The following is a 13527-nucleotide window of genomic DNA, read 5'->3' as shown; positions in this document are numbered from 1 at the left end:
CCACTTAGCATTCTGGACACAATGTTAGCCAACGCCACTTTCATCTCTCAACATTGGAATTCTGCAGGCTGTATGCTACTTGGCCACAGGAAGAGGCTCTGTGACTTTCTAATGTCTGTACTGTAAATATGAAGCTACGATGAGCAGCTGAGCCGTTAGCTTAGCACAAAGACTGGAAACAGCTAGCCCGGTTCTGTCTAAAGATAACTCAATCTGTCTACCAGCACCATTAATGCTCACATGGTAAAGGTCCATGTTGTAATGTCTTTTTTTATTATAAAGCAGGACTAGGTTATATATATATATATATATATATATATATATATATATATATATATATATATATATATATATATATATATATATATATATATATATATATATATATATATAATCAAGTCCAATCAGTTTAATTAAACACAGCTGGACTCCAATGAAGGAGTAGAACCATCTCAAGGAGGATCAGAAGAAATGGACAGCATGTGAGTTAAATATGAGTGTCACAGCAAAGGGTCTGAATACTTATGACCATGTGATATGTCAGTTTTTCTTTTTTAATAAGTTTGCAAAAATTTCTACATTTCTGTTTTTTTCTGTCAAGATGGGGTGCTGAGTGTACATTAATGGGAAATAAAATGAACTTTTTTGATTTTAGCAAATGGCTGCAATGAAACAAAGAGTGAAAAATTTAAAGGGGTCTGAATACTTTCCGTACCCACTGTATATATATATATATATATATATATATATATATTCTGTTAAAACTTTCAAAACAACAATACTCAATCCCCTTTACCACCTTATATCTCATTTGTTTCATCTGCACATAATAAAAACGAAGTGTAAAAACAACAACTTGCAATTTCTAATATTTAATAAATATTCAAAAAGCCACATCAAAGAAAGAGATGGGAAGGCAAGGAAGCAGGGAATTCTCTCTCCCGGCCTTTTCAGGAAACCAATCAAACTATGACCCAAATACCGACATGCTCCACATAGCAAACAGTGAATTTAGTGGACCACTTCACCCTGTTCAGCATGTGATACATTTATACGTCGGTTTTATATAGCTGCATATTTACACGCGCTTGACGAGCTGCTCCGGGTCCATCCTTTTATGCGCTCAAACGTGGTGACATTTGCTCAGCAGCTGAGGGAGCATCTGATGCATTTATGTGGTGGAGTTTGCCTCATGTTCTCTCAACCACTCCACATGTGCGTTTCCCTCCAATTTATCCTTTTGACACATTTTTGGACGTTTTCGCGCAGAGTGACAGTTCCCCCAGAGGCGCTTTAAGTCGCGTAATAGATGAAGTGAATCTCGACTATTGAATGCCTCAATTCAGCTCGAGCTCGGAGGAGCACAAGTCTGTGGTTAAAGGCTTGTGTGTGTGTGATTGAAAAAAAGGAACAAACTTGTTTTTGTCTAACCAATAAGAAGAGGATTTCCCAGATTTACTCAGATGTTTTATTTCATCTCGTCTGCGATAATATGAAATATCCGTGAGTTTTCGACAGAGCTGTCACAACACACCGACACCAGGGAGGTAAAAGTAGGTGTGAGTGGGGTGGGGAGAGTTGAACACACACACTGGTGGGTGACCACAGCTGTGACAATACAACCGGGGGGGGGGGGGTTGCTCAGGCCTAAACCCTCTCCCTCTTTGTCATCATGTCACAAGCTTCCTAGCTAGACCTCTGAGGTCTGTTTAGTCACTTTCTCCCACAGCTACCAAAGCAGGTGGGATCCTGTCAAGTGTTGGTCACCGTTGGGGGGGGGGTGGAAACGGCAAGTGAGACAGAAAAATGAATCCAGTTACTATGGAAATATTGACAACATTGCTATGGGAACTGGAGCGCCACAGGGTGCTTTGTCTAGGATCTATCTGTAATCGTCTCAGAGAGAAGCTTATGGTAATATGTGATGCTCTTATGAATTAATTTGTCAGGCTTTCTGTCCCCGCTGACATCATCGACTTTTATCAAATGGAAATTAGCATCTCCTTGAGGCTAAAGACGAGAGGCAATGCGCCGTTCAACTCTCTTTTTTTTTTTTCTGCTTGAATCCTGTCAGCACCCCAGTGACACAGTGCATGGTTAAAATGTCTATAATAAACGTTGTTAAGTTAGTAATGGTTCACAATCCTGTCATTTTTATTGTTTATAACGTAATCAAAATGTTTAGATAGGGAGACTTCATTGTATTACCTTTGTTGGATAACCACTTTAAACAACAATTACCACTGCCTCTAGTTGTTGTTTCTGTACTTTCAATTCAGTCTTCCTCATGATGACATCATTGTGACATCATTCTCTGATTCTCACAGCACAGTTGGCATAGTTTTATTTTCAGTCACCAGAGAGGATCAATGGAAGTTCTTTGCTGTGGTGGACGGTGGAACAAGTGAAGTGACCGTGGAAAAAAACCATGCAGTGCAACCATTCCTCGACTTTTGATATTTGATTATCAAAAAGGAAGTCATTCATCACACAGGAGCAGTGTGTAGTATTTAGGGGGATTGGCAGAAAGAGAATATAATATTCATAACTATTTTTCGTTTTTGTTACCTTAGAATGGGTCCTTCATATCAACGTAGGTCCTCTTCACGGTGCCCGCCGTGTTGCACCGCCATATTTCCACAGAAGCTCACCTTACGGTACCTGGAGGCCACTGGAGTTCTCAGACACCCTCTGAAAGGGAGGAGTGATGGTACCAAACCCTACACACTGCTCCTCTTAAAGCACAAAATGCCAAACATTCTTGCTTTGTGTGTTCTTGTTGACTCTGGTGATCTTTTGATGTGATGAACACCTTTCTTGCTTTTGTGGTCTAGTTCCCGTATTCAGAGGTAGCAGAGAGAACCAGCAGCGCTGGCGTGTTAATGAATGTTCCTCCCTCAGCATTTACAGTCTTTCTCGTCTCCACCACACGCCTCACCAGCCGCATCCATGCTTGTTTACATCCGTTTGAGCTGGAAACATTGGTGCTGAATACGCAGCCGGGGCCGTTGTTATTCATGTAGCAGTAGCCACGAATACATAGCGCGCGTGTTGCTCTCAGGTCCGCGTGTGTCTGGATGCCCACATTCACTCCGTCGAAGGTGCGATGGCCGCAATGCGGGGCCATCTCTCGTGCTGTCATTTCTATAAACTGGTCAAGTATCTATCATGTGGAGGTCACGGCCTTGGAGGTGTCAGTGTTTGATGTGGCTGTCTGTGCTGGTCACGGAGCAGGAGATGACCAGAGAGGAAGAGAACAGTCCTCTTCGGGGAATCAATGGAAGCATTTCAGAAATGAAGTGAATAATGAATACAAATGAAGAAGGAGAAGATTATATGGTCGGTCATATCAACGGCACATTTATGCGCAGAGACTCTCGGCTGAGGAATACGTGAGCGGTTTGCGAACAGCAACCGGTGGATATTAAGTGAAACTGGGGTGTGCGTACTTTGATGTCTGAGCCTCTGAAGGGGCGTGGGAATATTCTCCACAGGCGCGAGGCAGAGATGTTCCACAGGGGGATATCACCAGGTTGCTTAATTGAATCGTTCTATTTATGGCAGCGGCCTCACCTCTCTGGATTCAGCGAACAGCGGCGCAACTGTGGTTTTTCCCAGGGGGAACAACAGAAAAGACAAGGAGGGATTCGTTACACAGGAAATACTCGGCTCCTCGGTGCCTGTTGTATTATTCAGAGATGTAAAAAAAAAAACTGTGGGCTTTACGAGGGCATTACACCAAGATTGCAGAGGGAAAAAAACCTGCGCCCATCACGAGGACGGCAAGGAAGATTAAGAAAAGAAAAGAAACAGATTTGCCAGATCTCCCACAGATGTGTCCAACCAAGAAGGACAACACAGAGACATGTAATTCATGCCATATGTAGGTCACTGAGCACCTGCATGCTTTAAAAGCTAACAATCTAACATCACACACATCTTACACACAGACCCGGTCATGGCTCAGAGAGAAAGACACAACAAGGATTCATTTCATCCAAGATGAAGTCTGAGCAGATTTTAGCAAACTTAAATGAAAAATGAGTAGATCCAGGTTTATTAAACCAAAAACAAATAGAGTTTAATCTGCATTGAGAGGCTCGCTTACCCAAATTGAGTTAAATACATGAATAAATAAATTAGCTGTAAGAACGCTGTAAAAAAAGACTTAACTTTCAGCTACTCTGTATTCCTCAACAAAATGTTGCATTGTTTGTTAGCTGGCGAGCTAAAAGGTTAGCGAGGCTAACGTCATGAGGGCTCCCGTGTTTCCTTCTTTGAGATAAACGTGTTGGCCTAAGAACAAGTTGAGCAAATAAAAGATGATCAATTATGCGTGGGTTTTATTGTGTGATTCATTTGCATGTCAATACCAGATCCTCTCCTCCTGTTCTTACCTTTCACAATAAAAGCCTGTTTACCAGAGGGAGCTATGCCCGAGTAAATCTGTTCAACCTTTTCATTTTGATGCGAAATATCCGCAGCTCAATATTTAGTAATTTTGTGTTGTTGTTTACCACGTGTGTGAAGGCCTCAGTGAAAAAACGTTTTTTCAAAGTAAAGGAGAAAGGAGACTGCCTGTTGGTCCAGTCTTCCTGTTCAGCTCCAGAACAGTTTGCTTGCGGTCTCCTGAGAATCATCAGCAGCAGCATCATAAAACTCAGTTGGGTTGAGTCTGTCCCTTAACTTTCTTCTCGGAACTTGATTATTTTTACTCAGTCCATCTCAAAAAGATACGTTAAACCTCCTCAAGTGTAAATTGAAAGTTAATCCTGGTTCACAGTTTAAATTGGAGTAAATTAGAAGAGAATATATACAGTATATATATTTAAATCCTGGTTTTAAAACTAATCTTTAATCCTTAATTTGAAGCTAGTTTTAGGTTTGTTGCAGCATCATTTAATCTGGTTTAAAAAGAGTTGCTTCCCATTTTACACTGGGCAAATAAATAACGTGTAGATATCACTGGTTCCATTGGTACGAGAGGTGAAGGCAAGACCTCGGAGGCTGTTCAAGGAGAGACACAGACAGGACGAGTATGATCAGGGAAGGATGTGTCGGACAGATGGGAAACACTGCTCTCATAAGGCACGGTCAGCACTTCCCCAGCTTTCACTAGGCTTGCGTTCTTCAGCCGGACGGTCCAGTTGTTTGACGCCCACTTAGGAAAAGACGCAGCCTCTGCTGCAGGGTTACCCAGAAGGAAGCAGTTGGGATGGGAGTCAGAGTGTTACTATCACTGTTATTAGTATCGGGTCTATAAAGTAATGATTGAGAAAATTGTGACGCCTTGAACAATTTCAGTTTTCGGGTTTTGTCCAAAATCATTTTATGATCAGAGAATACTGTCACAAATAGCAAATACTCACTCAGGAGATGCATTGAAAAATGACTTAATCGATGATGAAAACAGCTTATTCATTTCCTGTTGGTCGACTAATCGATTCATTTACTTTTTTTCCCGTTACACAAATGACTTAAGGCTGCATATGAGCCACTCGGTGAACAGACAGGAAGCTAAGGAGGGTGACCTTTTAATCAGTGAAAAGTTGACATTTTCAAAATACTTATTTCACGAACGAGACATTGTCACTTTTAACATGTTGATAAACATCGTTGAAGCGTTTCGCAGATATAAATGATTGTGTTGAATGCCTCCAGAGGTAAAGGATCTCTGGTAGGAGTGCAAGTCACAAGTTTCATCGTTTTGCTAGCCTGGTTTATAATGCAGATGAACCTCAGTGTCTTTGTGAGCGGGGGGGAGTTTCATGTCTTTTCCTGGACAGCTGTTTCCACAGCAGACCCTCTCCAGCTTTCTACGTCTACGTCAAGCTCACTTAGGCGCCTAATCTGCACTAATACTCTCTGCATTAAGGAGGAGCACGGGGGGGTGGGTGCTAAACTCCATTAGCTCTGTCAGACCAGAAAATCTGGAGCACCGCATTTAATGGAAAGTCGAAGCGCTAAATTAATCACCTGGTATAATTTATTGTCAACTTCGGATTCTATTTCAACACGGCCCTTTCTGATATTTCGGACCCTCTGCATACTTGGCCTAGTTAGATTCGGCGTTAAGTTACACATTACGGGCCGTATATTTGGAGCTCCAACCCAGAAGAAAGCAGCGACGTGCCTCGCATACGCAAGCTTTTGTCAGAAACGGTTAAAGGCATGTTTCCACTAGTGCGTGGATGGATTTAGGTTAACTGACAGGCATTCTTATTGAAGATTCCCTCACATTTCTACCTTTTTCCAGTGTAAAGAACAGATCTCCTTCAGTGTGCATTTGTACGAGGATGTAGAGCTTCTCCTCTACACACAGCTTTGTAACTGTGTGCTCTGTGCTTTCCACTGGATCTCTGCTGTTCTGACTGTCACACTTCTGAAGGAGCACACATTCTCATCTGCTCCTCTGCAAGTCTTTGGTTAAAGTTCGAAAACATTACTTTTTACTTCTTTTTTTTTTTTTAGGTTAGTCAAGAACTTTTTTTCATTTAGTGCTGTAGAGCTAAACTCGTCCCACCTGGGAGCAAACCTTGTTGTCTCTGCTGCAGTACGGAATAAATTGCGTCTCGAGATGCAAAGCCGATTCAAATATTTATTGAAATTATCAAATCAGAAAATATAAATATGAACTGCTGAGCTATATTTGTCGTTTTGAATGATGCTCCACTGCTTTAGTAGTATGGAGGCTCGGCGTGGGTCAGCACACTGAAGCTCCTGCGTGTGGAAGGCTGCTTGAAACATTTGTTTTCATACTTATTGCCACTAACATACTTGATGTCATCATGAAGAACTGCATCTCTGCTTTAATATTGAATGGCTCACAAGGAGCACATGTGAAAATGATTTATCTGACACAGGAATATTAATAAAGTCAGAACATGAGCGTCAAACTTAAACTTCTCAAGCGACCCCCTGAGACGTGGGTCTTTTGTTGTCCAGCGTAGGCATGACCTACTTCTCACCTCCATGCTGCCTTGTTACTGTCAGTAGCGGCTGAAAACAAGCTGTCGTCTTGTCATGATCTCCAGAAAGACCGCGGGCTAATCAGCTTACCCTGTCTACTCTAGCAGGTGACCCCAGACACTGCTGTGGATCCATATGACAGTTGGTGGAGGAAAGGTTATCCTCGTTTGAGCAGGTCTTTTTAAATGAGAGGCCCATTACTCGTTCCAACCAGTAATTATTGGCAGACTACACCTAAATACTGTCCGCGCCATTCAGGGTCCCTTCATGGTTGTTTGGTGTCTCTTTCTCTGGTCGATTTGTGTTTCTTGTCCTGTTGTGATCGTTGTCTCACCGTGGTTCTTTTTTGTCTCACTGTGGTCGTTCTTTGTGTCTCTGGTCATTTTGCACCACTTGTTTTTCGTCTCTCCGTTGGTGTTTTTTTTTGTCTCTTTGTTTTCCTCTTATCATAGTGTGGATGTTTTTTTGTTTCCATTTGTGTCTCATTGTTGTTGCCATTTGTGTCATTGTGGTCTTTTGTCTCTGCGGTTATTTTGTTACTTGATGTGGTCATTGTTTGTCTTTGTGTGTTGTGGTTGTCTTTGTGGTCTTTATTTGCCTCTTTGTGGTCGTTTTTTGCCTCTTTGTGGTCGCTTTTTGCCTCTTTGTGGTCTTTATTTGCCTCTTTGTGGTCGTTTTTTGCCTCTTTGTGGTCGTTTTTTGCCCCTTTGTGGTCATTGTTTTTGCCCCTTTGTGGTCGTTGTTTTTGCCCCTTTGTGGTCGTTGTTTTTGTCCCTTTGTGGTCGTTGTTTTTGTCTCTTTGTGGTCGTTGTTTTTGTCTCTTTGTGGTCGTTGTTTTTGTCTCTTTGTGGTCGTTATTTTTGTCTCTTTTGGGTCATTGTTTTTGCCCCTTTGTGGTCGTTGTTTTTGTCTCTTTGTGGTCATTGTTTTTGCCCCTTTGTGGTCGTTGTTTTTGTCTCTTTGTGGTCGTTATTTTTGTCTCTTTCGGGTCATTTTTTGGCTGACTTTCAAACAAGAAATGTTCGACCTCACTGTATGCAGCGGTTCTGGTCTAGGTGGCCTTGGCCTGAACTCAGGAGGCCAACTCAGCAATCCATCCATGAAACAATACAAATAAGTATGTGTGCATCATAACTGAGGTCACCTCAATGTTATAGTCCGTTCCTACTCAACGGACCACTTTGATGCATCATGACTTGAGCAGCCTTCATGCTGTGAGCCAGATGTACATAACGGGACTCATAAGTCATTTCATAATGAACTTCTTTTAAAGATTCAGCCGGGGCTTGGCAGCAGGAGGAGAGGTTGCACAAATGGAGAGTAGGCGTTCCCACAGACTTTCAGTGACCCTTTATCCCAGAGCCAGACCATCACTTTAGGTCTGTGGGAGTGTTCATGAGCATGTCAACGTTGACGTGGAAGTGACTTTGTGTAGATTTGTTTGTGGGCTTGTGAGGATGATTCAGCAGTGCTCCCAAGGCTCATAGCCTTCCACCACATACCAACACAGATCTTTTCCATGGTGCTTTTGAGAGAGGGAGAGAGAGAGAGACCTGAAAAGGGCACATGCCTCCCTGCGCAATTATCCACTGTGCATAGAAACAGCACCCCCACCCTCAACACGCGCACACACACACACAATGGTTTGACCAACACAACTAAAAATGGAAGCTGGCCGCTAACAGAATATGGCCAAAGAGCATCACCATTTCACCACCGTCGCATTGACATTTATCTCCTTTTCAATTGTGTTTGTGAAATAAAAGACGATTGGAAAATCTCCTCAAGGAGAGCGTTAAAATAAGCACAGCAGCACGTCAAGGATGTCAGCTGGTATTGTCCATGATATCAAATCCGCGTTGTGAAAATTCATGCTCCACAGAGTCTCACGTTGCATCGCCCCTCTGTCTCTGTCTCTGTCTCTCTCAGGCTACTTCAGCGCGTTGGCAGTGGTGCTGAAGACAAACAACGAATCGCCGTGGACCAACGAGTTTGACAGTAAGAGCTGATGAACCCCTGCTTTCAAAAATACAAAGAAGTAAAGCAACATTTTTTCATAACCCCCCATTTTTTCCAGGAATCGAGTTATCCTGTCTGATTGAGTCCATTTCCACAAGCAACCCCAGGATCGAATGGAAGAAGATAACGAATGAGGGGCCGAGTTACGTGTACTTTGACGGGAAGATCTCAGGTAACGTGCACAAACAAGACTCCTCTGTTTCCTGCACGTTCCTTCATTGCCGACATTGCTGACCGGGCGTTTCCCCTCCGACAGGTGACCTGGAGAACAGAGCGGTGATCAGAGAACCCGCCACGCTGGTGATAACCAACGCCACGAGGTCGGACACGGCCAAATACCGCTGCGAGGTCACCGCCGCCGCCGACCAGAAGTCAGTCGACGAGATCGTGATTGACCTCGTTGTGAGAGGTACGCCGACTTCACCTGCGTCAGCAACCTAAACACCATGTAGAGCAGGCATGGGCAAACTACGGCCCGCGGGCCGGATACGGCCCGTTGGGCGTTTTAATCCGGCCCGTCAGATATTGGTACAAAATTGTCCATATTATAATTAAGACTAGGGCTGGGTGGTATACCGGTTTTAATTTCCCGTATGATATGAATTCTTCACACACCATTATACTGGTGCATATCCGAAACAACTGCTGTCTGCTTTCAACAGGCAGCTAAATGTATTATTTGCTGCTAATGCACAGCGGTCAGCGCTAGTTCTCTTATATGTATTGAGAGGGAACCCGAGTCATGGTCATAACTTTATAACACAACAATTAACAACCCACAACTAACGCTCTTTAACAGAGAAAAACACAACAGCACACAACAGTCTGTGACACATAAACAATTTGTAACACTAATAATTGTACATTTATAAAATTTCACCGCCGAACTGCATGCTGGGTACAGCTCGCTCGCGAGCCTGCTTGCTAGCACAACAGTCTGCTGGGAGAGGGTCGTCGCTCCAGTTACGTTACATTAAAGAACCGGAGATGCACCGATAGAGTTTGACACATATGCAACGCTGATTACCGTGTAATATGTGTGGTATTTGTTATAAATGTACATTGGTGCAAAGAGGGTGATAATAAGCTGTACGTGGAGGGGCTTAGGACCCAGGGGAATGTAGGTGAAGGAAACAGGAAGAGACGGAAGACACGCCACACAAACAGCTGTTCACCGCTTGTCACGATCCTGTAGACCAGTGATTCTCAACTGGTGGTTCGTCGCGGACCCGTTTTCAGTGGGTCGCGGGACTTTGCTTTATGCAGCGGAGTTATTCACGCTCCTTTCCAGCATTTACGGCACTTGTTCAGCGGTGCAGGAAAAACACCGACCAATGCGTTGTAAATCATGTCACGTGATGCAGTTTAGCCAATAAAATAAGGGCATTCTGATACGTTTCCTGACGCCAGTGAGATGTACCCACACCGTGACACAGGGGGGAGAGACAAGGAAAGACATCACAGAGCAGAACTCTGATAATGTTAGATGTGACAGTCAAACATTTGTATGATCCGGTCAAAGACTCAAACTGCTAAAAAAGACCACAGTCATTAACCTTTACACTAAAAACACTGTCGAAAATGACTGCTTAATAATTAAGTGCATGATAAAATATGCATTAATGCGTACAGTGTAAGATCCCAGCTAACTGATGAACACCTCAGATCTGTTCTGAGAATTGCCACAACCAAACTGACACCAAACGTTGACGCACTGGTTAAAAAGGGTGACCAACAACACTGTTCCCGCTGAAATTAAATTGTACTTGTAATTTATATTAGTTCACACAAACACTCCATTCATCTGCTACTGGCCCGGCCCCTCTGTCAAATTTTAAAACTCAATGTGGCCCCCGAGCCAAAAAGTTTGCCCACCCCTGATGTAGAGTCAAAGATGTGACACGCGGAAATGTAATCAAAGATTCTTCCAAATGCAGGAAAACAAGCGGTTCTGGTGCCCTTAAAAAGAGAGACCTCGCTTAGTGAGTCACTCTTCTGGTGCTGTAAGATGAAACCGTGTTCTAGGTCGCACCAGCCCTTTGGCATACATACGAGGATGTGTTGTGACCAGACCTGCCCAGCTGCAGAGGCGTGTTCTGGGCTATAAGAGGAAACCTCTGAAACTGCATCTGCTCTGAATCGCAGCGCTAAAGAAAGCAAGCGCCGCGTGTTTTGGTAGCGTTTTTTGGCACGGGCCTTAAAAATCATCCGGTCTTGTCAAAATGCTGTCAGTCCAGTGAACCCTAAGGGGGTCAGGGTGACTTTGATTTTTAAAGCATCAGAGTTAATAAGCAGGCATCATGTTTGTTTTGCAATGGGAAGCTAATAGAACATCAAAACTCATCTGAAGTGTAAAAGCTCCATGTTTCATCTCGCCACAGTGAAGCCGGTGGTGCCGAAATGCAGCGTCCCAAAGTCGGTGCCTTTTGGGAAGTCGGCGGAGCTGAGCTGCATGGAGGAGGAGGGCTTCCCCAAGTCCCAGTACCAGTGGTTCAAGAACAGGGAGGAGATTCCAGACGACCCAAAGTCCAGCCTCAAGTTCTTCAACTCCTCGTACACGCTCAACGCAGACACAGGGACTCTGGTTAGTATGCGCGCACGTGTGTGTTTCCGCACTAGGGCGGGCCAGCGGGGGGGGGGGGGGGATATTTTGGGGAGACAGTTGATGGCGAGAGGGGCTTTGAGCCACGAGGGGAGCCTTCTGTCCTCGCTTGCACATTCCTCAACTCTGGATCTGCTCAGTGCCTCGCCTCGAACTCTCTGCTGTCAATCTTCAAGCTGTGATGCGCTGAAGCATGCTACAGTGTAAACTCAGTGCAAGTGATACACAGTCATGGCTGTTCACAGAAACACCGTCATCGCTCCTCTGCCACTCCCATATGAGGAAGTCATGCCCAGCGACCGATTTAGAAAATATATTATTATTTTGTATCACATTACATTATTTGGTGAGGAAAGTGGAAAGCGTCATTATTTTTGGAAGCTTAAAGAAACCCTTGTAATTATTTGAATTATTGCATGAGACCACCAAATTCTGATTTGTGTTGCTCTACATTGCATTATTTTGCAATAATGATTTAACATTTATGATATTTTAGCTTGAACATAAAAAAAGCTCAACTTTGACATGTGAGTGTGTATACATATAGAATAGGAGACGTAGAATACAAAGACAACTAACTTTCTGAACATTTCTTGTAAAAGATAATAAGATACTAACGAGTTGAACTTAAACTAATTGAACCTAAACTGAATCACGCAATTGCATTCTGAAAACTAAACTAAAACGAAATTGAGTCAAAACCAAAATAGTTTGTAAAATAAAAAGGAATCCAAAATTCAAAACTATTCCAACCGTAGAAATAGAAAAGGAGTAGAGCGGACATTGAACTGTTTTCCGTGGTCATTTGACGAGCACAAAAGAAAAGGCCGATGGTTGTGGAAGAGAGCGGACACAGACGCATCACAGCACGGCAGAATCAGCAAGCCAGCTAATTAGCCAGCTAGCTAGCTAGCGTGCTGATTCCACCGTGCTTTAATGCTACACTGGTTAGAGAAAACAAGGCAAACAAGCTGTCACTCGTCTGTTCATAGCAATGATCTTTCCAACGCTGTGACAAGAGCGTGTGGATGAAACATTAAGTTGTCATGCACATCAAAATGGCCGCCGCTCTGACCATCCTGCTACGTTGATCTGGATGAGGAATGTCCGTTCTACTCCTATTCTGCTTCTACGGTTACAACCTTGACTAGCACCACAGTCTGGTACGTTGCCTTCAGCACTGACGGTACCTCTCTGCCCTCCCTGAATCCCACAGGATTTAATCTGCAGAGAGTTGGTTCATTTGTTCACTCTTTTATCAGAAGCAGACAGCAGTGAATAAGTTAATGACGTGTTTGATCTATTCTCTGTAAAGACCCACACATACAAATCCTAACTGCTGATCCTAATCCAAGATGTTCTAAAACCTTGGAGAACCAGCTACTGACTAAACAATCACTGACAGTACGAGCATCGGGGGTTCACATCAATCACGGCTGTGTTTGTCATTTCTCCGATGCAGAAGTTCATCGCAGTGAGAAAAGAAGATGCAGGCGAGTACTCCTGCCGAGCGAAGAACGATGCAGGATACTCTGAGTGTCCACCGCAGAAGATGGAAGTCTGTGAGTGTGTCTCTCATACATTGTTAAGATGTACCGTATTTTCCGCACTATAAAGCGCACCGGATTATAAGGCGCACCTTCAATGAATGGCCTATTTTAGAACTGTTTTTATATTTAGGGCGCACCGGATTATAAGGCGCATAGAATAGAATAGCGTCGTAAGCGTGTCTCTTGAAAGGTGCCATTTTGGGGTCTTTATACACACAAGTGGTGTTGGACTAGGAGTAAGCACAGTACCGGTGTTTACCGCGGTGCGGCTTTGTAGTTTACTAGTCGTACTGAAACATTTTGACAGAGCGCCGTGTACAACCAGTATGGATCAACCAATTAACCAATTGATCCATATATAAGGCGCTCCGGATTACAAGGCGCACT

General features: G+C 43.5%; 1 protein-coding gene across 1 annotated transcript in view; it reads left to right on the top strand.

Annotated features, from left to right (window-relative positions):
- LOC142960346 (junctional adhesion molecule 3B-like) overlaps positions 1–13527 on the top strand; it is a 37715-nt gene that overhangs the window by 19052 nt on the left and 5136 nt on the right. Inside the window, 5 exon segments of the mRNA XM_076102156.1 lie at positions 8899–8967; positions 9047–9160; positions 9245–9397; positions 11370–11572; positions 13053–13152. Coding sequence (XP_075958271.1) covers positions 8899–8967; positions 9047–9160; positions 9245–9397; positions 11370–11572; positions 13053–13152 — 639 coding nt within the window.

The sequence above is a fragment of the Anarhichas minor genome, unplaced genomic scaffold (genome assembly GCF_050575085.1).
Source record: "Anarhichas minor isolate MPS153535 unplaced genomic scaffold, ASM5057508v1 ptg000027l, whole genome shotgun sequence".
In the NCBI taxonomy this organism is placed as follows: Eukaryota; Metazoa; Chordata; class Actinopteri; order Perciformes; family Anarhichadidae; genus Anarhichas; species Anarhichas minor.
The sequence above is the reverse complement of the archived record's forward strand: the minus strand, read 5'-3'. Positions and strand labels throughout refer to the sequence as shown.